At 44.6% G+C, this 23,329-nt stretch overlaps 1 protein-coding gene across 1 annotated transcript in view; it reads right to left on the bottom strand.

Moving 5' to 3' along the window:
- Window positions 1–23,329, bottom strand: part of ERICH1 (glutamate rich 1) — a 120,128-nt gene that overhangs the window by 58,081 nt on the left and 38,718 nt on the right. Inside the window, exon 3 of the mRNA XM_065401284.1 lies at window positions 6,823–6,954. Coding sequence (XP_065257356.1) covers window positions 6,823–6,954 — 132 coding nt within the window. The remainder of the gene's footprint in view (window positions 1–6,822; window positions 6,955–23,329) is intronic.

Below are 23,329 nucleotides of genomic sequence, written 5' to 3' on the forward strand. Positions count from 1 at the left end.
CAGTGTGCAGTGGCCGACTGACAGTTTTAACGGCCCTTGCCGCCCCTCCTTCTTTGTACTTTTGGTGAGGGGGGTGTGGGACTTGGTGGCGGGGGAGGGCGGTTAGAGATAGACAGCAGCAGTGCTCTGTCCTCCTGCCTCCGGTCTTGCAGAACATCCACTAGGCGCCGGAGCGTCTCCGTTTGCTCCCTCATTAGTCCAAGCAGGGTTTGAGTAGCCTGCTGGTCCTCCTGGCGCCACCTCTCCTCCCGTTCCATGACTGCTCTGTGCATTTGTGACAAGTTCTCCCTCCACTGTGTCGTCTGGGCTGCCTGCTCTCGTGAGCACTCCATAAGTTCATAAAACATGTCTTCCCGCGTTTTTCTCTTCCTTCTTCTAATCTGCGCTAGCCTCTGGGAGTGTGATGCCAGGCTGGGTTGGGAGACAGTCGCAGATGTGTCTGTGGGAATGGGAAAAAGGGAGTAAATTCCTGAGACAGATAAATGAAGTTGCTAACAAAGAGCATAGTCTTTCTCTGTGAACAACACCATGCACTGCACCTTTCACATGCGCACTCAGGACAAGGTCGAATTTTCGGCCCTCGCCTTATGTGTCTGGGGTCCTGCAGTTGCGATCAGAGAAGCGTTGCAGGACACCTCTACTTCTGCTGCAGGAAAACATGGTAAGCCGTAGACTTGTGGCAGCTTAAACATGTAATAGTAGCACTGGGCTCCTTTCGCACTGAATGCAAGGCCACTCTCTGCTGGCAGCAATCAGGGAAGCATGAGCTCTGCCCCTGTCCCACCACCTCGCGGCTGTCCCCGGGAAAGATCCCTGTATGCTGCCCCTCTGCCGCCTCCACCGCGTGGCTGTAAAGCAGTCCCAATACTAACATTCCCCTCCCTAATTTAAAGCAGGGCGTCATGTGTGACATAACACTCATGAGGATCTCGGAGACTGAGAGGGGAAGGATGCTGCGTGAAAGCATGCAGAGGCCTGGGCCGTATGCCGCCATGCTGTGCCGCGCACTGATCCCCGACTACCTGATGGACTCATGGCGTGGGAACGTGTGTTACCACGGGGGACCGAACAAGATCGCCCTGCCGTGGAACCTCATGCGCATGCTGGAGCGGTACCTCCAGGAGAGCTATGCCGAGCTATCCCAGGAGGACTGTCTGTCCATTCCCGGGCACATTGACCGCCTTTTCATTTAAGTTCAGCATAACGGACTACAGAGTGGAGCGTCCTGTGGTGGACTAATCATGAATATCCGGACAGTACTTGATTTTCTATACATAGTTAGGAGTAAATAGTTCACTAAGCCAACTAAATCATGAACAACAAATTACTAATATAGTTAATATTCCTGTTTTGTTATAAATAAAAGTTTCTATGTTTAAATGGGTGACTGAAAAGCCCATTCTTAACAATATAAATATTCCACTTATGTTAAAATGAAATGTTTAGATGTTTAAAGCACTCACTGCTTGATCCTTCCCCTGATTCGGTGTCCGGGGTAAGGGCCGTGGACGGTTGGTAGGGGATCTCGGTAAGGGTGATGAAGAGCTCCTGGCTGTCGTTGAAATCAGCGGTGCAAGCGCTGTCGACTGCCTCGTCCTCCTCATCTCCTTCCTCATCTTCCCCGTCACCTAACATTTCCGAGGAGGAACCGGCCGTGGACAATATCCCATCCTCGGAGTCCACGGTCAGTGGTGGGGTAGTGGTGGCGGCCGCACCTAGGATGGAATGCAGTGCCTCGTAGAAACGTGATGTGTGGGGCTGGGATCCGGAGCGTCGGTTTGCCTCTTTGGTTTTTTGGTAGCCTTGTCTCAGCTCCTTGATTTTCACGCGGCACTGCGTTGCATCCCGGCTGTATCCTCTCTCTGCCATGGCTTTAGAGATCTTCTCGTAGATCTTTGCATTCCTTCTTTTGGAGCGCAGCTCTGAAAGCACGGACTCATCGCCCCACACAGCGATGAGATCCAAGACTTCCCGATCAGTCCATGCTGGGGCCCTCTTTCTATTAGATTGCACGGCCAACTCTGCTGGAGAGCTCTGCATCGTTGCCAGTGCTGCTGAGCTCTCCACGCTGTCCAAACAGAAAATGAGATTCAAACTGGCCAGACAGGAAAAGGAATTCAAATTTTCCCGGGGCTTTTACTGTGTGGCTGGTCAGAGCATCCGAGCTCGAAGTGCTGTCCAGAGCGTCAACAGAGTGGTGCACTGTGGGATAGCTCCCGGAGCTATTACCGTCGATTTCCATCCACACCTAGCCTAATTCGATATTGCCATTTCGAATTTAGCGCTACTCCTCTTGTTTTCGAGGATTACAGAAGTCGAATTTAAAAGAGCTCTATTTCGAACTAAGTAGCTTCCTGGTGTGGACGGGTGCAGGGTTAATTCGATGTAACGGCGCTAAATTCGATATAAGCTCCTAGTGTAGACCAGGCCAAAGTTACTTTCCTGAGCCAGGAAGTTAGAAATGGAAAACTATTAGCAGCAGTAAAATGTCAGTAAGCAGGCAATATGTTTTAGGTGTTAAGAGCTTTGAGACTCTGCTAGCAAGAGAGCATCAAGGGAGTGATATGGGATAGCTTTGTATCTGCCCTAAGGATCACATCACAGGATGCTGTTACTTTCACTTAAGAAATTTTGTTTTTACATACATCATATTTTTACAGCCTGTAACTACACCTAGTTAAAAAAGCCCAGGGAAAAATCTCCACCGTGCAATTATTTAAACTCTTGCTGTATTGTTTGAGCCTTCTTTGAGATTATGGCCTCAATCCTGCAAAGATTTATGCATGGATTAAATTTTACTGGTGAAGTTTATATGCTTTCATTTCAATGCGACTATTCATGTGCATAAAATTAGGCATATGGGTAAATCTTTGTAGGATTAGCATTAATCTGTTAAAAATAAATACAGTTGCATTTATCAACTATTGTACAAGTGATTAGAGTCTAAATTGACTCCTTCTGAACATCTGAGAGAGGCATCAAGTAAATCAGAGACTGCCTTCCATTGGTCAGAATAGTCAATGAGTGGTTCTATGCGAATACTCCTCGCAAAAAAAGAGGTCGAGAAACTATATTTGCAATCAAAATTTTGGAGTACTGGAAAAAGTAAGTTTAAACCACAAAAGTGAGCTCAGAACTGGCGGAGTGAAACAGATGTATTAGATATACACATTTATTCACTTAAAATAAAAAGAATGAAAGGATGCTTAAGAGGAGAGAGGCATGTTTTATTTTCATGAGTTACAGTGACTATACCCATGAGTTGAACAGCCATAAATCAGTAAAGCAGTCATTGCAAAAATTTGAATGCAATGTTTGTACTATCTTTAAAGGAGGAGCTATAATACCATTGTAAGTTTTATACTTCATTATTATAAAATATATTGGTACCCAATATGCAAATATTGCTTCAGTTAAATATTTAAACAGCAGATGAGGAACATAACCACAGTAGTCCAGGACTGGTATCATAATGAAAATGGTCTGATGGTTAAAGCATAGGGCATTGAGATGACTCTCAGGCCTGTGCTCTTTATCATCCCATGTTTTACTCTCAAGTCATCTAAGTGCCTCATTTTCTCCACTTGTAAAATGATATTAGCACATGAGACTGGGGATTCCTAATTCACTCATGTTTGTGAAATGTGGAAAAGGGGCATGTGTGTACACCTGTCTGTGTAAGGAACGTGAAAGGAGACCAAGTTAAAGGGGTCAGGAGAGATTGTCCATCAAGGCCTTGAAACTTAGGACAAGAAGTTTCAACTATATGCACTGCAAAGTAGAAACCCAGTAACCTGTCTATGAGAATTGTGTTATTAAAAGAAATCTTAACAATAAATTAAGAATTGGTGTATTATTCAGAATGTGAGTCTGATTTAACACAAAGAAAAAAGTGCACAATTTAAATTTGGTTCTCGAATAGCTTCCTGCAAGGGAAGATCAACCACCTTAAAGGGCATTTAGAAGAAGAGAAATGGTTTAGCAAAATTGGTTTTTATTTTTAAATCCCAACAGAATTTTAATAAAATAACCTTGCTAGTGTATATTTTGTTTTTATAAATGGATTTTTTTATAAATGAAAAGGACTGTCCACAGTCTTTATATGGAGAAAGATCACCCTTAACGTTTTTTTGTGATGTCACAGTTCCAGGGTAACCTATGTCTTTGACCCCTCACTCATTCTCTCTGTGGGCACCTCTTTCAAGTGACAAGCTCATGCTTGCCCTTCTGTCTCTGTAGGGGAACCCCATGATTTACTCTATTCTGAGCCTGAGTCTCCACATTACAGCATCCCTGTTTAACACCCAGGTTACTTTGCAGGTCCAACTGTGTTTTGGCTGTGCTACAGACTTCCCTCCTGGACTGAGAACAGTATGAAAAATGACAGAGAAAAGTTTGTTCAACACAAAGTATTATGTACTTATCTGTAGAAACAGATCAAACAGAGAAAAAGGGTTAAAATAACAAAACACCAAAGATTAGCATTTCTCTCAAAATTTAGGTAGGCCTGACTTACCCTTGGCACCCTCCTCCTCCTCACAGGGACCAAGGCTGTGTCTGCACTACAGAGACTATACTAGCATAGCTACATTAGCCTAGCTGTGCCAGCATAGAGCCCTAGTGTGTAAATGCAACCTACACCAACAGAAGAATTTTTTCTGAACTCCTCCCAACGCTACATCTACACTACGGGGGGGGGGGGGGGGGGGTCGATTTAAGATACGCAAATTCAGCTACGCGAATAGCGTAGCTGAATTCGACGTATCGCAGCCGACTTACCCCGCTGTGAGGACAGCGGCAAAATCGACCTCCGCGGCTTCCCGTCGACGGCTCTTACTCCCACCTTCGCTGGTGGAGTAAGAGCGTCGATTCGGGGATCGATTGTCGCGTCCTGACGGGACGCGATAAATCGATCCCCGAGAGGTCGATTTCTACCCGCCGATTCAGGCGGGTAGTGTAGACCAGGCCTTTACACCTCCTCGAACTAAGTTAGTTAGTTGACTTCTAGCATTCTTCTGCGGACTTAACTGTGTCCACACTTGGGGTTAGGCTGGCATAGTTATGTCTGTCAGGAGTGTGTTTTTTTCACATCACTGACCAATGTAGCTGTGTTGGTCTGACTTTTAAATCATAGAATCATAGGACTGGAAGGGACCTTGAGAGGTCATCTACTCCATTCCCCCATTATTTAAACCGTCCCTGACAGGGGTTAGTCTAACCTGCTCTTAAACATCTCCAATGATGGAGATTCCACAATCTCCCTAGGCAATTTATTCCAGTGTTTAACCACCCTGACAGTTAGGAAGTTTTTCCTAATGTCCAACCTGAACCACCCTTCCTGCATTTTAAGCCCATTGCTTCTTGTCCTATCCTCAGAGGTTAGAGGATAAGAGGTAAGAAGAACAATTCTTCTCCCTCCTCCTTGTAACAACCTTTTGAAAAAATTGGGTTTGTTTAGTCTGGAAAAGAGAAGACAGAGGGGACAGGATAACAGTTTTCAATCTTCCCTCATAGGTCATGTTTTCTAGACTTTAATCATTTTTTGTTGCTCTTCTCTGGACTTTCTCCAATTTGTCCACATCTTTCCTGAAATGTGGTGCCCAGAACTGGTCACAATACTCCAGTTGAGGCCTAATCAGCGCGGAGTAGAGTGGAAGAATTAGTTCTCATGTCTTGCTTACAACACTCCTGCTAATACATCCCAGAATGATGTTCGCTTTTTTTTGCAACAGTGTTACACGATTGACTGATATTTAACTTGTGGTCCACTATGACCCCCAGATCCTTTTCCGCAGTACTCCTTCCTAGGTAGTCATTTCCCATTTTGCATGTGTGCAACGGATTGTTCCTTCCTACATGAAGTACTGTGCATTTGTCCTTATTGAATTTAATCCAGTAGAAATAGAAAGAAATAGAAATTAATGGAGATATCCCATCTCCTAGAACTGGAAGGGACCTTGAAAGGTCATCGAGTCCAGCCCCCTGCCTTCACTAGCAGGACCAAGTACTGATTTTGCCCCAGATCCCCAAGTGGCCCCCTCAAGGATTGAACTCACAACCCTGGGTTTAGCAGGCCAATGCTCAAACCACTGAGCTATCCCTCCCCTCCCTGTATCTTTTTACTTAGTAGACTAAGTAAAAGATACAGTCTGCTTCTCTCTCTCCAGTGTCTCTCTCTCTCCTTTCCCCTACCCCATTTCCCCAGGCTGCTCTTTTTAATGGCTTTCAAGGTCTTTGTTTCCAGTCTCCTGCTTGTAGATCCCATGAGGTTAGAAGCTGGGATCTTCACCCACACACCTCCAAGGATCAGCCAGACTCCTGGTTCCATACTGGTGGAGATAAACTTCAAAATAATTAATATTTCCCTTGTCCATTTGAGTATCAGCAATTGGGTGAACTTCAGCCACTGCTTGGTTGCCGTGTACATGTGGAGAACTCCAGCAGGAATTAACTCAGAGTACATCTTCACTGCACAGCTAATCTGAGCTCTTTCTTCATATGTGGCACCTGAGCTACAAAAGAAGGAGCTAGTCAAATTCTATCCTTAGATAGATCTCTGCAACTTCATTAACATCTATGGCATTGCAAAGATGTAACCAAGTGCTGAATTTGGCCCTTTAATTCTAAAATAGAAAGTCAGCCCATGTGGACACACATCTTAAGAAAAGCCACTTCTTTTTGTTGCAAAACAGCGACACCCACTGGCAGCAACAGTTAAATACCAGGTTGCTCCAGTTAGGTTTTACTTTAGAATTGTGTTGTTAACATCTCTTTCTTAAAGAAAATGTATTATAGAAAATGTCATTTAGAGCAATTCCTTACCTGCTGCATCATCACTACTCTCTGAGTTTTCAGCATTTGTGGGACTATCTGTTCTTGGATTATCTGGGATGTAGCCTTCAGGAGGGAGACTTACTGTGTATAACCTTGGAAGCAGGATTTCATTTTCCCTACCTGTAAGGGAGAAACAAAGTGTCTGTCTATTGATTTTGGCATAGATTTGCTCATACAAGTTTTTCACCCATGCATAGTCACAATGGCAATATGACATCTAGGAAAACCGACCAAAAAGATAGAGCATTTCAAACAAGGAGAATTGTCAAATTATTTTGTAAACAACTGGGATAAACAAACTATGGAGGTTAAATTTTATGGTTGCTACAGAACAATCAGGGAGGACCCTGAAGTTATTCAGAAACGTGTTGTCTCTATTTTCAGAGCTTTCCTTCTTCTAAGCTTTGGAAGGCGTGTCCCCCACAATGAGCCATTTTAGTTATATTTTTTTTAAACTGCCCTACTTCTTCCCCCTTTGAATGAAATGAACACTTTTTCTATTAAGTGTTTATTAAAAAAATGGATGGGGAGTAATAAATTCTTTCCCATCAGCAGAAACAATAATGAAGCAATAGGAAGAAGTGGGGTTCTACTGCCCCCATTTGGAGAGACTTCTCAGATGTGGCTGCAGCTCTGAAGGTTTATAGAGAATCTGAAAACCACCACCTGGCCAGGTCTGAATAGTTCCATTCACAGTGGCAGTCTGGGTGTGGCTCAGCTCTGTGCAGAGTTGTGTGGGAGGAGAGTGCGCAGTGAGTCGCCGTTCTCCATTTACATATCTTTTATAGGAAAGATTTGTTGTGGTGGTGGTGGTGTTGGCAGCACCTCTTAAAATAGCCACTTTAGAGAATGGGAAGGCTAGCTTTGTTCAGCAGCTCAGAAGAGCAGAGGACTGAAGGGACTGGGAAATGGGTGAGAGTGAGAAGCTGAGGTGTGGGTCAGTAACCATACAGCATCCCTGAGCTTCAATGGGAGGAAACCATTCCATTTCAATACACTAAGGGCTAGACTTGATTTGTCCAAATGCCAAGTTTGGAGTTACTACAGGAGGAATTGTACTGAGGGTGGACAATCCTTCCCTGAGGTCCAGGAGGCTCGAGAAGTCTGCACATGTCGCACCATTGTTCTGAATGATACAATGTGTTCTCTCTACAGCCAGCTAACTCTGCAAACTGTGAGGGGCAGAACCATGGCTCTACTTCTCTGTTCTTTTGGAGTGATTTGTGCCCTTGGGGGTAAGACAAGGACCAGTCCATATGATCCTGAAATGCAGACACTGCCAATGTAGTTGTCAGGTGCAGGGGATTTGGGTAAGGGGTGTCTTTTCTCCCTGAACCAGGGCCGGCTCCAGGGTTTTTGCCGCCCCAAGCGGCGGAAACAAAAAAGGCGTGATTGGTGGCAGCTCCACCATGCTGCTTTCTTCTTCGAAGGCAGGTCCTTCCCTCCGAGAGGGATCGAGGGACCCACCGCTGAATTGCTGCCGAAGAGCCCGACGTGCCGCCCCTTCCCCTTGGCCGCCCCAAGCACCTGCTTGCTGAGCTGGTGCCTGGAACCGGCCCTGCCCTGAACCCAGTACTAAACTGCAGCAGTCAGTGCTGTCACTATTGTTATGCAATGATGGTATTTTAACTATTTGGATATCTAGAAAAGGAACACACTGCGGAGGATGCACTTTTCCAAGATCAAATTGCTTTGATTAGGATATCAACCAGGTCAGCTGTTGGTTAGCCTGAAAGGCAAGTACACAGATTGCTGAACCACGCAGTTGGTCGTGTCTCATATAAAATACTCTTTAAAAATAAAGAAACTTCAATATGATTTGTGGCGCTATATCTCAGCAATAAGGACATTTCAGAGAGTTCAGGGTTTCAGAAAAGCTGTATCCACAGTTCCATGCATCATCAGGATGCACCCATTTATTTCTGACAGCATGTTGGAAAATAATTTGCTTTTTTGAGCAAGCCAGAACATTTGACAGATGCTGATTAAAATCTTTTCATTTTAAAGGCTAACAAAGGAAAACAAAGAAATATGATATAAGATATAAACTAATTAATTATACACTCTGGAAAAAACCACCACCAAAATTAATTTTAAACTATTCTTCAATGAATTCATTTCATTACGCTGATGCCAAAAACCTTGAACTGCCAGTATTTGGGGCTGATTTTCCTCCACCAGTGTTGATTAACGATGAAGTGTTAATCAGTGCTAGAATTAAAAGACAAGGACATCTGAATGTTCTTAAATGTGTTACACTCTATTGAAAAATATCAACGTTTGCTAATTTTTCAGTGCAATATTCTTGGATACTTTGGATTTGATTCCTACACAAATTTTTTTACTCAAAACATTAAATACAATTTGCAAGGTCATTTTCTGTTTCAGTCTTGACTCTAGAGTGCCACTATGTAATGATAAGATTTCAGCACTCACAGTTGCTGATAGATATGCAAGAAGAAAGACTAACATGTCTAATGGTTGAAGAAATTCCATTGAGTTAATTGTGATGACAGCTACTGCCTCATATTGATTTAAAGTAAACTGCAGCACCAACACTGCAGGAATCTCAAGCCTTTCTAGGAAAAGGTGTTTAAGCAAAATATGCTTTTTTTGTGAACGTGTATCACCAAATTCTCTGCAGGACAGCAATAATTTCTGTGACAAGGTAGACAAGTGATTAATTCAAGGGGTAATTTTAAGTACTTTGAAAAAAATACCATATGGTTACTTGAGTTGTGTTTCAATTTGTACTCCTCAATAAAAAGTCTAGGGCACAGACGTATAGATCTTTTAACATGCACAGCATTTTAGATCTGGTCTGCACTAAAAGTTAGGTCGACCCTGGCTATCTCCCTCAGGGTGTGAAAAATCCATACTCCTGAATGACATAGTTAAGTCAACCTAACCCCTGGTGAGACAAAACTAGGCTGACCGAAGAATTCTTCCATTGACCTAGCTACCACCTCTTGAGGAGGTGGATTACCTACGCCGATGGGAGAGCCTGTCTGTTTGAGTAGGCAGTGTCTAAACTGAAGCACTACTGTGGCGCAGCTGTAGCTGTGCTGCTACAGCATTTCAAGTGCAGACAAACCCTCAGTTTTTGCTAACATTGTATAGGTATATCACCCTTGCCCTTCCTATAGTTCCCTAAATCATTCACTACACTCCTAGCATCTGTAGCAACTGAGGCAGAGATCCTACAGACAATAGTCTCATTCAATGAGCAACCCTGATTCTTCAGTATACACCATCCCTCCTGTTCACAGAATGAAGCAAGGGTCCCCTGGAAAAATATAGGATTTAGTTACATAACCACAGACTGTTTCATAACGCACATGCACAACAGTGTAGAATTAGGATTGCACAGTTCATTTATATTAGACAATGTACAGGATAAAAACTAATTATAATTATATATAACACACCAAAAATACATTGAAATATTAAGGTTGCAAAGTCAAGCACTCATAAGTAGGGCCCTACCAAATTCACAGCCATGAAAAACGCTTCACAGACCATGAAATCTGGTCTCCTCTTGTGAAATCTGGTCTTTTGTGTGCTTTTACCGTATACTATACAGATTTCACGGGGGGCGGGGGGGGGGGGGGGAGGGGAAACGACACCAGCGTTTCTCCAATTGAGGGTCCTGACCCAAAAGGGAGTTGCAGGGGGTGGCTGTATTGCCACACTTACTTCTGTGTTGCCTTCAGAGCTGGGAGGCCGGAGAGTGGTGGCTATTGGCCAGGTGCCCAGCTCTGAAGACAGCGGCCTGCCAGCAGCAGTGCAGAAGTAAGGGTGGCAATACCATACCATGCCATGCTACCCTTACTTCTGTTCTGCTGCCTTCAGAGCTGGACAGCGGGAGAGTGGCGGCTGCTGACTTAGGGCCCAGCTCTGCAGGCAGCAGAGCAGAAATAAGGATGGCAATACCATACCATGTCATCCTTACCTCTGTGCTGCTGCTGGCTATGGCTCTGCCTTCAGAGCTGGGATCCTGGCCAACAGCCACCGCTCTCCAGCTGCCCAGCACCGAAGGCAGCGCTGCCACCAGCAGCGCAGAAGTAAGGGTAGTAGTACTGCAACCCCGCCCCCCCCCCCCACAGTAACTTTGTGACTTTTCCCCCTCCCCCCAACTCCTTTTTGGGTCTGGATCCCTACAATTACAACACCAAGAAATTTCAGATTTCAATAGCTGAAGTCATGAAATTTATGATTTTTAAAATCCTATGACCATGAAATTGACCAAAATGGACCATGAATTTGGTAGAGCCCTACTCATAAAGGTAGGAAGTGCTAGAATTAAAGGCTGCACAGGCAGAATTAAAGACTATCATCGCAACTGTAATCACATGATCACATACTATTTTTTCCACAAGACCAGTGTCTCCTTCAATGCACAGGACCTGCTCTCAGGATCAGTCAGAGTTGTGTGGTAAAGGAGACTGCTGTCTGCCTCATTTGTTGCAGAAGTTGGAAGGTATGTATTGAATGAAGCAGAAGACTGCAGAAAGAGAACGGAGGTTAAGGCTCTTGAAAGCTACCCTGGAGAACTGCCCTCTACCCCTGTCTTTGCCAAAGAGCTCCTATCTCATGCTAGTCAAGTCCCATGAACCAAACTTTTCACAGGTGGTCACTAATTGTGTATACCTAATTTTATGCTCGTCCAGCCTGATGCCCTGCAGAAGTGCTGAGCACTCACAACTACATCTGACGTCAATAGGAGCTGTGCTTTGAAAACATGAAGTGCTATAATGCTAAATACTCTGAAAAGTCAGGTTGGTCCTAGGCATCTCATCTCAAGGTACCCAAAATTAGTGGACAATTTTAGCTTTAATCTCCCTGTGCCTCAGTTCCCCACCTGTAAAATGGGGATAATACTTCATCTCACAGGGATGCTGTGAAGATAAATTAACAGTTGAGAAGCAGTCAGATATCATACACACTGAACAATGTTCAAAACACAATATTTAATGGCAGCTCATTAAGTGAGCATTGTCCATTCTGTATACTGAATGAAGCAGCGGTCCTGTAGAAAAAATAGTATGTGGACACAGAATTAAAGACTATCATAATGCATAGGCACAAGAGGGTCAAATTCAGGTTGTACAGACAACCTTAATTCTAACGTTTCCCAGCGCTTGATTTTACAAACTTAATTTTCTTTTAACATAGTTTTTTGTTTTTGGTTTGGGGTAGTTTTTTTGGGAGGTGTGTGTATAATTTCCTAGGTTTTAAAAAAGCTAACCGAAAAGAGAAATTCCATATGTGGCATCATATTGACACCCACATGGTTCATTGGCATATTTCACTTCTTCTAAGGGATAGTGTCCAATTCCTTTCACATTTATGTTAATGGAAAAACTCATTTCCATCAACAAAAGCAAAAATCAGGTGTAATGAGATCTCAAACAGAAAGGGTCTATAAAATACGTCATGGTCCATTTCCCCCCCTATATCATGCGGGGAAAATAACCACAGAAAATGTGGAAATGGTACAGGTGCTTAGTGACTTCTTTGTTTCGGTTTTCACCAAGAAGATTGGTGGTGTTTGGACGTCTAACATAGTGACTGTCAGTGAAAATGAGGTAGGATGAGAAGAGGCTAAAATAGGGAAAGAACAAGTTAAAATTTACTTAGACAAATTAGATGTCTTCAAGTCACCAGGGCCTGATGAAATGCATCCTAGAATACTCAAGGAGCTGACTGAGGAGATATCTGAGCCATTAGTCATTATCTTTGAAAAGTCATGGAAGATGGGAGAGATTCCAGAAGACTGGAAAAAGGCAAATATAGTACCAATCTATAGAAAGGGAAATAAGGACAACCCGGGGAATTACAGACCAGTCAGCTTAACTTCTGTACCCGAAAAGATAATGGAGCAAATAATTAAGCAATCAATTTGCAATCATCTAGAACAGGGGTTCCCAAACTTGGTTTGCGGCTTGCTCCGGGTAAGCCCCTGGCAGGGCGCGAGACGCTTTGTTTACCTGAGCGTCTGCAGATATGGCCGCTCGCAGTTCCCAGTGGCTGTGGTTCGCCGTTCCCGGCCAATGGGAGCTGCGGGAAGTGGTGCAGGCCAGACCACCACTTCCCGCAACTCTCATTGGCCGGAAATGGCAAACCGCGGCCACTGGGAGCTGCGAGCGGCCGTACCTGCAGACGCTCAGGTAAACAAAGCGTCTCGCGGCCCGCCAGGGGCTTACCATGAGCAAGCTGCGAACCAAGTTTGGGAACCCCTGATCTAGAAGATAATAAGGTGATAAGTGACAGTCAGCATGGATTTGTCAAAAACAAATAGTGTCAAATCAACCTGATAGCTTTCTTTGACAGGGTAATAAGCCTTGTGGCTGGGGGGAAGCGGTAGACATGGTATATCTTGACTTTAGTAAAGCTTTTGATACTGTCTTCCATGACCTTCCCATAAACTAGGGAAATGCAACCTAGATGGAGCTACTATAAGGTGGGTGCATAACTGGTTGAAAAACCCGTTCCCAGAGAGTAATCATCAGTGGTTCACAGTCATGCTGGAAGGACATAATGAGTGGGGTCCCGCAAGAATCAGTTCTGGGTCCGGTTCTGTTCAATACCTTCATCAATGATTTAGATAATGGCATAGAGAGTACATTTATAAAGTTTGCAGATGATACCAAGCTGGAAGGGGTTGCAAGTGCTTTGGAGGATAGGATTAAAATTCAAAATGATCTGGACAAACTGGAGAAATGGTTTGAAGTAAATAGGATGAAATTCAATAAGGACAAATGCGAAGTACTCCACTTAGGAAGGAACAATCAGTTGCACACATACAAAATGGGAAATGACTGCCTAGGAAGGATTACTGTGGAAAGGGATCTGGGGGTCAGAGTGGACCACAAGCTAAATATGGGTCAACAGTGTAACACTGTTGCAAAAAAAGCAAACATCGTTCTGGGATGTATTAGCAGGAGTGTTGTAAGCAAGACACGAGAACCAATTCTGCCACTCTACTCGGCGCTGACTAGGCCTCAATTGGAGTATTGTGTCCAGTTCTGGTGCCATATTTCAGGAAGGATGTGGACAAATTGGAAAGAATCCAGAGAAGAGCAACAAAAATGATTAAAGGTCTAGAAAACATGACTTATGAGGGAAGATTGGGTTTGTTTAGTCTGGAGAAGAGAAGACTGTGGGGGAAATGTGATAATGGTTTTCAAATACATAAGAGGTTGTTACAAGGAGGAGGGAGAAAAAATGTTCTTCTTAACCTCTGAGGATAGGGCAAGAAGCAATGGGCTTAAATTGCAGCAAGGGAGGTTTAGGTAGGACATTAGGAAAAACTTCCTGTCAGGGTGGTTAATTGCACTGGAATAAATTGCCTAGGGAAGTTGTGGAATCTCCATCATTGGAGATTTTAAAGAGCAGGTCAGACAAACACCTGTCAGGGATAGTCTAGATAATACTTAGTCCTGCCATGAGTGAAGGGGACTGGACTAGATGACCTCTCGAGGTCCCTTCCAGACCTATGATTCGATGATTTCTTAAATATCTTCTTAAAATGTCATTTCTTATACTAACCATTGATCACACTTAAATTACTTCTAATATGTTGCCTCTCATTTCCAATCAATTTTTACAAAAAATTAAATTGTTCTCCTAACCTGACTTTTCTTCTGTTAAACTGTAGTACTTAACACAAAGCTGGGCATATGCTCCTTATACAAAATGGAGTTTAGAGCAAAAGCATATTGTCAACATGTGTTTATGGGACCCCTTCAGTTTATTATAGCTAAGCAAAGGCCCTAAATTAGTGACTTTTGATTCCTCTTAAGGAATCAAAGTACACCTCTACCCCAATATAACACGACCTGATATAACACAAACTCGGATATAACGTGGTAAAGCAGTGCTCGGGAGGGGGGGTGAGGGGGGACTGCGCACTCCGGTGGATCAAAGCAAGTTCGATATAACACGGTTTCACCTATAACGTGGTAAGATTTTTTGGCTCCCGAGGACAGCGTTATATCAAGGTAGAGGTGTAGAAGGACATGAAGCAAATTCTACTCCTTCCCACCCCTCTTACATAATTACTTTTACATTTTCAGGCAGGGTTGCAAGGGAACTCCTCCCTGTCTTCTTATGGAAGAAAAAACCCCAGCACTGTCATGTGTCCCTCCTTTCCTCCATTCCATGCATTTGCCTGCAATAAGTTTGACCATGACCATTCAGGCCAGGACATCACCATTTAGAAGATTAACTTAAAGACATGCTTCTAGGCTACTGAGTTTCCTAACAGGCTCCCTATGGATTAATCCAAAATGTATGCTTGAGCAAAAGGATTCATCTGGAACAGTCAACCTTTGAATCTATTAATGTAGATAAGTTTACCCAATGGAAAATTTAAATTTTAAATCTTTGGAAGACCAGAAACCAATTTAAAGAGAAAGCAAAGTCAGTGACATGGCTGCTTTTAGCAGGGCTGAATTTGGCTACAAGGGAATCACAAAAAAGGAAGAAAATGTGGCTCAATGCATAATTCTCATTCTGAAGTATGAAGATCATTTTTTACAGTATCCTGGAATTTCTGCACCCCTTTAACATTGAAACAAATGGATTATAGTACATTTTATTGAGTATCAGTTTTATTAATTTAAAATCAGTCCCAATTTAACTACATTAAAAATGGTAGATAGTCTCTTTGTTACAGGGATAAAGTAGCTTTTAAAAAACTGGAGCAATTCTTCTCTATTTAGTCTCACTCGGTTTTAGATTAGACCCCAGCTACATTAAAGACCAAATTTCTATCCACGAACTGCTAAAGACAACCTTGTTCCTATGGGAAAATGAAGATCACAAAGCTCAGAACAAAGTGTATGAGAGCTAGGGACAAATCATGATTGAGGGGATCCAGCTACAGATCTTTAGCAAATCCAAAGTCTGACCACCTACAATGATAGGCAACAGTATTAGGCCATTAACTGAAATTAAGCTATTTTGTAAATACAGTAGCTGAGTCTCCATCAGCTGTTTTATGTAAAAGGATAAAAACAAATTGTAGAGTTAGGTAACAAGCTATTTATCTTGTACTTTATTGTGAGTCAATATAGGCTGTGATGTATAGGCCAATTTCCTGCAATATCTTTGGAAGACCTTATTGAATTAAATTTAAATAGCTGTGGAGTCATTTGTATTACAAACTTTGCATTTATCTATTATTGTGGGATTTTACATAACTTCTCTAGGGGGGAAACGTGGCCAGTGTATACCTTGGGAAGTGTTTTGAGCTTCAAAAGGAGTATTTTAAACAATGTGCCAGACAGGAAGGAACATGCAGGATAGACAAAATAAAGTGGGTTTCCTAGGAAATACCTAGGGGGAGAGGAATGTAAATTCTTACCATCAGATCTAACCTTTAGAAGCTATGCCCTGAGGAGAGGATCACTCTCTGGCTGATTACCTACTCAAAGTCTCTGAAGATCAGAGTCCTAGACCAGTGGTGGGCAACCTGTGGCACGTCAGGGTAATCTGTTGGTGGGCCGCCAGGCAGTTTGTTTACATTTGCATGGCCGCCCGCAGCTCCCAGTGGCCGCAGTTCACCGTTCCCGGCCAATGGGAGCTGCAGAAAGCGGCGTGGGCCGCAGGGATGTGCTGACTGCTGCTTCTTGCAGCTCCCATTGGCCGGGAATGGCGAACTGCGGCCACTGGAAGCTGCACGCGGCTGTGCGAATGTAAACAAACTGTCTGGAGGCCCGCCAGTGGATTACCGTGACGGGCCGCAGGTTGCCCACCACTGTCCTAGACTGTATAAAAGAAAGGCTAACCTATTCATAGGGGTGCTTGTTCTGAGGTAACAGCTGTTATGAACCTGTAGCCACAGGAAAAAATCCTTTGTGGGGTTTGAAGAACTGACTTCTACCAGAGCTCTTGTTGGAGTGAGGGGGTGATCTCTGGTAAGCTTATTAGCATGCGGGTAAGTTCTTTTATTTTTTTGTAATATATTTTCTCTTCAATGCTTTCACCTTAAAAATAAATGTGATTGCTTATAAAGAGCTGGAAGGTATCTTAACTGTGGGCAATTACATTGCTACATAGCTTCTGGAAGAAAACAAAGCGAGCCTGCTTAGGCAGTTTGCCTTGCTGGGGAACTCCCAGGGTAGGCAGGGAACTGTGCTGCTTGGAAAAACCCTGGTCAGAAGGGAGAGACACATGGGTGTCTATTCAACAGAGGTGATGGCTGAGGAGCTGGGACCTTATAGTAGGAGCGCTTGCTGGAGAATGAATACAGGTTGCAGTTGCCTTGAACTGTGACATAGGCAATTATATTTTGTGTTCAGCATTATTTTTTCTGTCAGATGTCTACAGATTTCAGACATATTGGGAGAGCACATAGTGATATTTCCAATATGGCTTTATAATTAAGTTAGCACTTTGCCAATTATTTCAGCCAGAACTGTAGATCTCATTGGTTGAATGTTCCTTCCAAAAGTCTAATAATAGAACCCTCTGTCAATCAATGTAATTTTTATAGAATGCAGCAGCTTCAAATCCAAAAGGCCATGTCTATGCTGCAATTTGTTAATTACCTTCAGTGATTAACTGATTATATCATTACTGGGACATTTTCCTGGAACAGTCACAGGAAAAAAAGTTATCCATAACCCTATACAAAGTACAAGTTTGCTCAAATATTTTGTTTTTAAACTGAATTTTCTTCTAATATCCTTCCTTACTTTGGATAATTGAAAAATAATCAATATAGCAATTAGTTCCTGTTAAGAGCAAGAGTGATAGTAAGAAACATATTTTGGGAAAAAACAATGTATAGTATGCCAAATTCAACACAGATTTACATCTTAAGCAATCCTACTGATTTCAAATAATGGTTTTGTATTGTGGGGGAGGGTAGAGGAGGCAGGCAATTGTAAGAGGAGACAATGTCAAATTTGGCCCCAAATGCCCATGGTTTTGCCTCTGAAGAGCAGCCACCACTGGAATGTTATCTAACTGGACATTTAAGATAAGTGACTAGTTTTAAGAAATGGAAATAAAAAGAGGCTAACCTAGAAGGCTCCCAATGACTCGTCCATCAGATACTCCAGCATACCTAATGAAAACAAAGACGGCTAGAGACTAGGCTTCTATCAACTCATCTCCCCAATCTCTTGCAAAAATTTCCCACGTGTAAGGCCCAGTGGGTCTTGAATCTGGGCCTGCAAAGCTGATCAGTAGCAAACACCTCCACGCTTCCACCCAGTAGCAGCTGTAACTGGCTCATGCTCCACTACCCACAACCTGCTGCAGACAGAGACCATAGGAAGTCTCACCTCAGGGGATCCAACAGGCAGCAGCCTCATGCATCCTGATTGTCTCCTGCCCCTATATGAATCCAAAGGGGTGTTTCAGGAAGTATCCAAGTGACAGCACTGATCTCCTGTAGCCGCCACGACCATTCCTGCTTTCCTCTCTTAAATTCCTGGCTTTGACCTCAGTTTGATTTGTACTTTGCCTCTTGAGCCACACCCTGAAACCGCACTGGGATGCTGATTCTCAGAGATTGACTATGAACTCCTCTGCTATTTCAGCCTCAGGTTTGACCCTGCTCTGATCCTTGGTCCCAACTGCCCTTGTCAGGATCCTGACAGTTTGCCTGGACCACTCTAGTCCATGGCGAAGGCCTACTCTGAGGGAATATGGAGGTAACGGTCCACTCCCTACCAAGATGCCCGCATAAGTTGATTGCTCCCAGAAGGAGCTCCCCATGCTGTGAGCCCAAGTATCGCAGCTTGTAATAGAGAACCAAGCTCTGTGCAGGCAATCTACCTAGCTCAATGAAGAAAATGTGGGACTGTGGGCCCAGCTGGCACACCATGCCGCAGATGCTATGAGAGCAGATGGCTCAGCTGTGGGCGAGAATGCTGCACTGGGGTATGTGCTATGGCCATGTACCCGGACCCAGAACTCCTAGTCCTGTGACCCCTTCTCAGAACATTTTAATGGGGACTACCAAAAATTCAGGGGGGGGTTATTAACCAATGCCAACTGCTGTTTCTGCTTCAACCCCAATACTACCCCATCAATCAAGCAAAAGGAAAACTCATTACTAGCCTCGTAATGGGAGATGCACTGAATCGGACCTTGCCCCTGCTCGAACAAGTGACCCGGACACTATCTAACTGAGATACCTTCCTCCAGGCATTTTCTGCTCAGCGGAGGCGGCCCTGTGCAAAAAACTCAGTCAGGGGCAGGGACTGGCCTCCTCCTATGTTACCCACTTTTGGCAACTAGTCTTGTACACTGAGTGGAACAAAACAGCTCAGCTCTACCAGTTCTGGTGAGGACTATGCAAGGAGATTAAGGATGAGCTAGCTTGTGTCGAGGCACTGATCAACCTAGATGCCTTCATTGACCTCATCATATGCATCAACAACAGGCAACCACCACACCCCCAGCATCTCTTGGGACCTGTCTCCAAAATGGACTCTGAACCCATGCAGCTGGATCCTCAAGGAATCAATTCTGAAGCACTTAGAGGAGAGGAAAGTGATCAGGAACAGTCAGCATGGATTCACCAAGGGCAAGTCATGCCTGACTAACCTAATTGCCTTCTATGATGAGATAACTGGCTCTGTGGATGAGGGGAAAGCAGTGGACATGTTATTCCTTGACTTTAGTAAAGCTTTTGATACGATTTCCCACAGTATTCTTGCCACCAAGTTAAAGAAGCATGGGCTGGATGAATGGACTATAAGGTGGATAGAAAGCTGGCTAGATCGTTGGGCTCAACGGGTAGTGATCAATGGCTCCATATCTAGTTGGCAGCTGGTATCAAGCGGAGTGCCTAAAGGGTCGGTCCTGGGGACGGTTTTGTTCAATATCTTCATTAATGATTTGGAGGATGGTGTGGACTGCACCCTCAGCAAGTTTGCAGATGACACTAAATTGGGAGGAGTGGTAGATACGCTGGAGGGTAGGAACAGGATACAGAGGGACCTAGGCAAATTAGATGATTGGGCCAAAAGAAACCTGATGAGGTTCAACAAGGACAAGTGCAGAGTCCTGCACTTAGGGTGGAAGAATTCCATGCACTGCTACAGACTAGGGAACGAGTGGTTAGGCAGCAGTTCTGCAGAAAAGGACCTAGGGGTTACAGTGGACGAGAAGCTGGATATGAGTCAGCAGTGTGCCCTTGTTGTCAAGAAGGCTAACGGCATTTTGGGTTGTATAAAGGGGCATTGCCAGCAGATCGAGGGACGTGATCATTCCCCTCTATTAGACATTGGTGAGGCCTCATCTGGAGTACTGGTGTCCACAGTACAAGAAGGATGTGGAAAAATTGGAAAGAGTCCAGCGGAGGGCAACAAAAATAATTAGGGGGCTGGAGCACATGACTTATGAGGAGAGGCTGATGGAACTGGGATTGTTTAGTCTGCAGAAGAGAAGAATGAGGGGGGATTTGATAGCTGCTTTCAACTACCTGAAAGGGGGTTCCAAAGAGGATGGATCTAGACTGTTCTCAGTGGTACCAGATGACAGAACAAGGAGCAATGGTCTCAAGTTGCAGTGGGGGAGGTTTAGGTTGGATATTAGGAAAAACTTTTTCATTAGGAGGGTGGTGAAGCACTGGAATGGGTTACCTAGGGAGGTGGTGGAATTCTCCTTCCTTAGAGGTTTTTAAGGTCAGGCTTGACGAAGCCCTGGCTGGGATGATTTAGTTGGGGATTGATCCTGCTTTGAGTAGGGGGTTGGACTAGATGACCTCCTGAGGTCCCTTCCAACCCTGAGATTCTATGATTCTATGATCTATGATACTGTCTGCCCTCATGTGATCCCTAAGGAAAAAGAGTGCTGTCACCCCATGGGCTGTGTTTCTACTGTGAAGGATCTGGCCACACTCTTAACAAATGCCCATCATGTGCTCTAGCACAACCCAGTTTAGTAAATGACCATCAGGGCTGGCCTTACGGGTGGGCAACTACCCAGGGTGCCATGGTCAGGGGGTGCTAAGGTCAAGTGACAAGGAGTGGGGCATGCCTGGGGTGTGAGGCCATAAAAGGGAGCTTGGGGCAATAGAAGGGGGAGAGGCAACGTGGCTCGGGGTGGGGATGAATGGGGAGGCAGTGGGGCAGTGCTTAATTTGCAATGACAGAGGTGCCGGAACTCAAGCTGGGTGGCCGGAGAGCGGCGGCTGCTGGTCGAGCACCCAGCTCCGAAGGTCATACCGCCACCAGTAGCAGTGCAGAAGTAAGGGTGGCATGGTGGTATATTGCCATCCTTACTTCTGTGCTGCTGCTGGCAGTGGTGCTGCCTTCAGAGCTGGGTGGCCAGAGAGCGGCAGCTACTGACTGGGAGCCCAGAGTGCCAGGGCTATGAACTGCCAAGCCTAGAGGTGCTGATGCTCAGTCCCAGCAAGCCCTGGCACACATTAAGCATGCCAGTGGCCAATGCGAGGTGCCCTAGAGCAGAGGTGGGCAAACTTTTTGGCCTGAGGGCCACATCTTGGTATGGAAATTGTATGGCGGATTGGCTGGGGCAGGTGATTGGGGTGCAGACTCTGGGTTGGGGATGAGGTGATTGGGGTGCAGGAGGGTGCTCTGGTCTGGGATGGAGAGGTTCGGAGGGCGGGAGGTGGCTCTCGGCTAGGGCAGGGGATTGGGGTGCATGGGGGTGAGGCTCCAGCTGGGGGTGCAGACTGGGATGGGGCTGGAGATGAGGGGTTTGGGGTGCAGGAGGGTGCTCTGGACTGCAATCAAAGGGTTTAAAGTGTGATCAGGGCTGGGGCAGGGGATTGGGGCGCAGGGGGAGGCTCAGGGGTGCAGGATCCGGGCAGTGCTTACCTGAAGCGGCTCTTGGAAACAGCAGCCCATCCCCCCTCTGGCTCCCACGCAGAAGCGGGGCCACACTGCTCTGTGCGCTGCACCGTCCACAGGCACCACCCCTGCAGCTCCCATTGGCTGCAGTTCCCAGCCAATGGGAGCTGCAGAGCTGGTGCTTGGGGCGGGGGCAGTGTGCGGAGCCCCCTGGCTGCCTCTGCTTCCGGGAGCCAACCGGAGCTGCTGCACAAGTGGCAAGTCCCCGACCCCACTCCCTGGTGGGAGCTCAAGGGCTGGATTAAAAGGTCCGATGGGCTGGATGCGGCCCATGGGCCATAGTTTTCCCCCCCTTGCCCTAGAGGGAATGAACATAACAGGTAATCAAGTGATCCATCCCCTGTTGCTCATTCCCAGTTAGGTTATTATTTTCAGCTTATTATTAGAAATTCCTTTTTCCCCATGGGTAGTCTAGAGATTCTTCTGGCTACAACAGAACAGACATGCCAATACCTGTCCTAGAGGACATTTTGGAACTACATCTCTTAAGCTATTTAAGCTTCTGATAGGTGGGGATTTGCATGACTGAATCTGAAGAGAAGACACTCCCTTCATTCTACTCCAATGGAAAAAGGACAACACCCAAAAATAAAAAAATATATTTGGCCCAACTTTACTCGATTTACTGCCAATACAGTCAAGGGAGTTACAAAAGGGACAAACTTAGCTCATTATATCCTCTATCCCAGCCAGTCAAGACAAATCCATTTTATCAAGTTGTTATATATGTACCATTTTTACTGTTTCTTTTCGTAAGATAATTAGTTTCCCTGCAGCTGGCTACATTTAGGTTTAGAGTTTGTTTTTACTTACAGCTAATGTTAGCATTTTCTACTCCAATTAGGCAACTGTTACATACTATTAGATGAACAACTTGTTAAATTGTTTTTGGTTGTTGCAGAAGCAAGCAGCGCTCTGACAGCTAAATTATTTGAAATTAAGATGCAACCAAAAAGAGAAGTATGTGTGTGCGTGTGGGTGGGGTGGAAAGGGTCCATCCAGCAGCAAAACACATTTCAATGTGGGGGATTTAAGTCTTGGTGTCAAGACCATTCCTGTGATGGCCAGGGTTGCATGTATAACAGATGTAGCCCACTCAGACCTTAGGGGGGAGGGGTGTGGAGGGGGGGGAAGGAAATTGATGCCAAGTGTAAGATGCATCAATTGAGAACCATTTTTGCCATGGTGACAGGATGATGGTTTCTAACTGTGAATGGAGTATTAGTATATATTCATTCACATTTGGTTATTTATGCCACTAGAATGAGACACCTGTGCACTTTCACACCCTTGAGGGACAAACAAAAATGTGTGACATTCCAATTTGTTTTATGACAGTTCTCTACAGCTCTTTCCTTTACTCACAATAGACAGCTTATCAGGAGTAATTAACAGCGAAAGGGAAGATGAGTTGTTTAGTCTCCAAAGCTGTTTACTGCATCGTATGCTGCAAGAGATCCTTAAGCATGTGCACTTCAACAATTCTGACAAATCAGCAAGCCAAATATTGTCTGCATCTTTAAGTTTTCTTTTCCTAGACATTTGTCACTTCGGTTAAAAATCTCTGGAATAGTAACGTGACAGACATTGCAACCACATGCAGTATCTTTGGGAACCATATTGTTTAAAATATATCAATGTTATTTATATTGTTG

Source organism: Emys orbicularis, chromosome 3 (assembly GCF_028017835.1).
Source record: "Emys orbicularis isolate rEmyOrb1 chromosome 3, rEmyOrb1.hap1, whole genome shotgun sequence".
Lineage (NCBI taxonomy): Eukaryota > Metazoa > Chordata > Testudines > Emydidae > Emys > Emys orbicularis.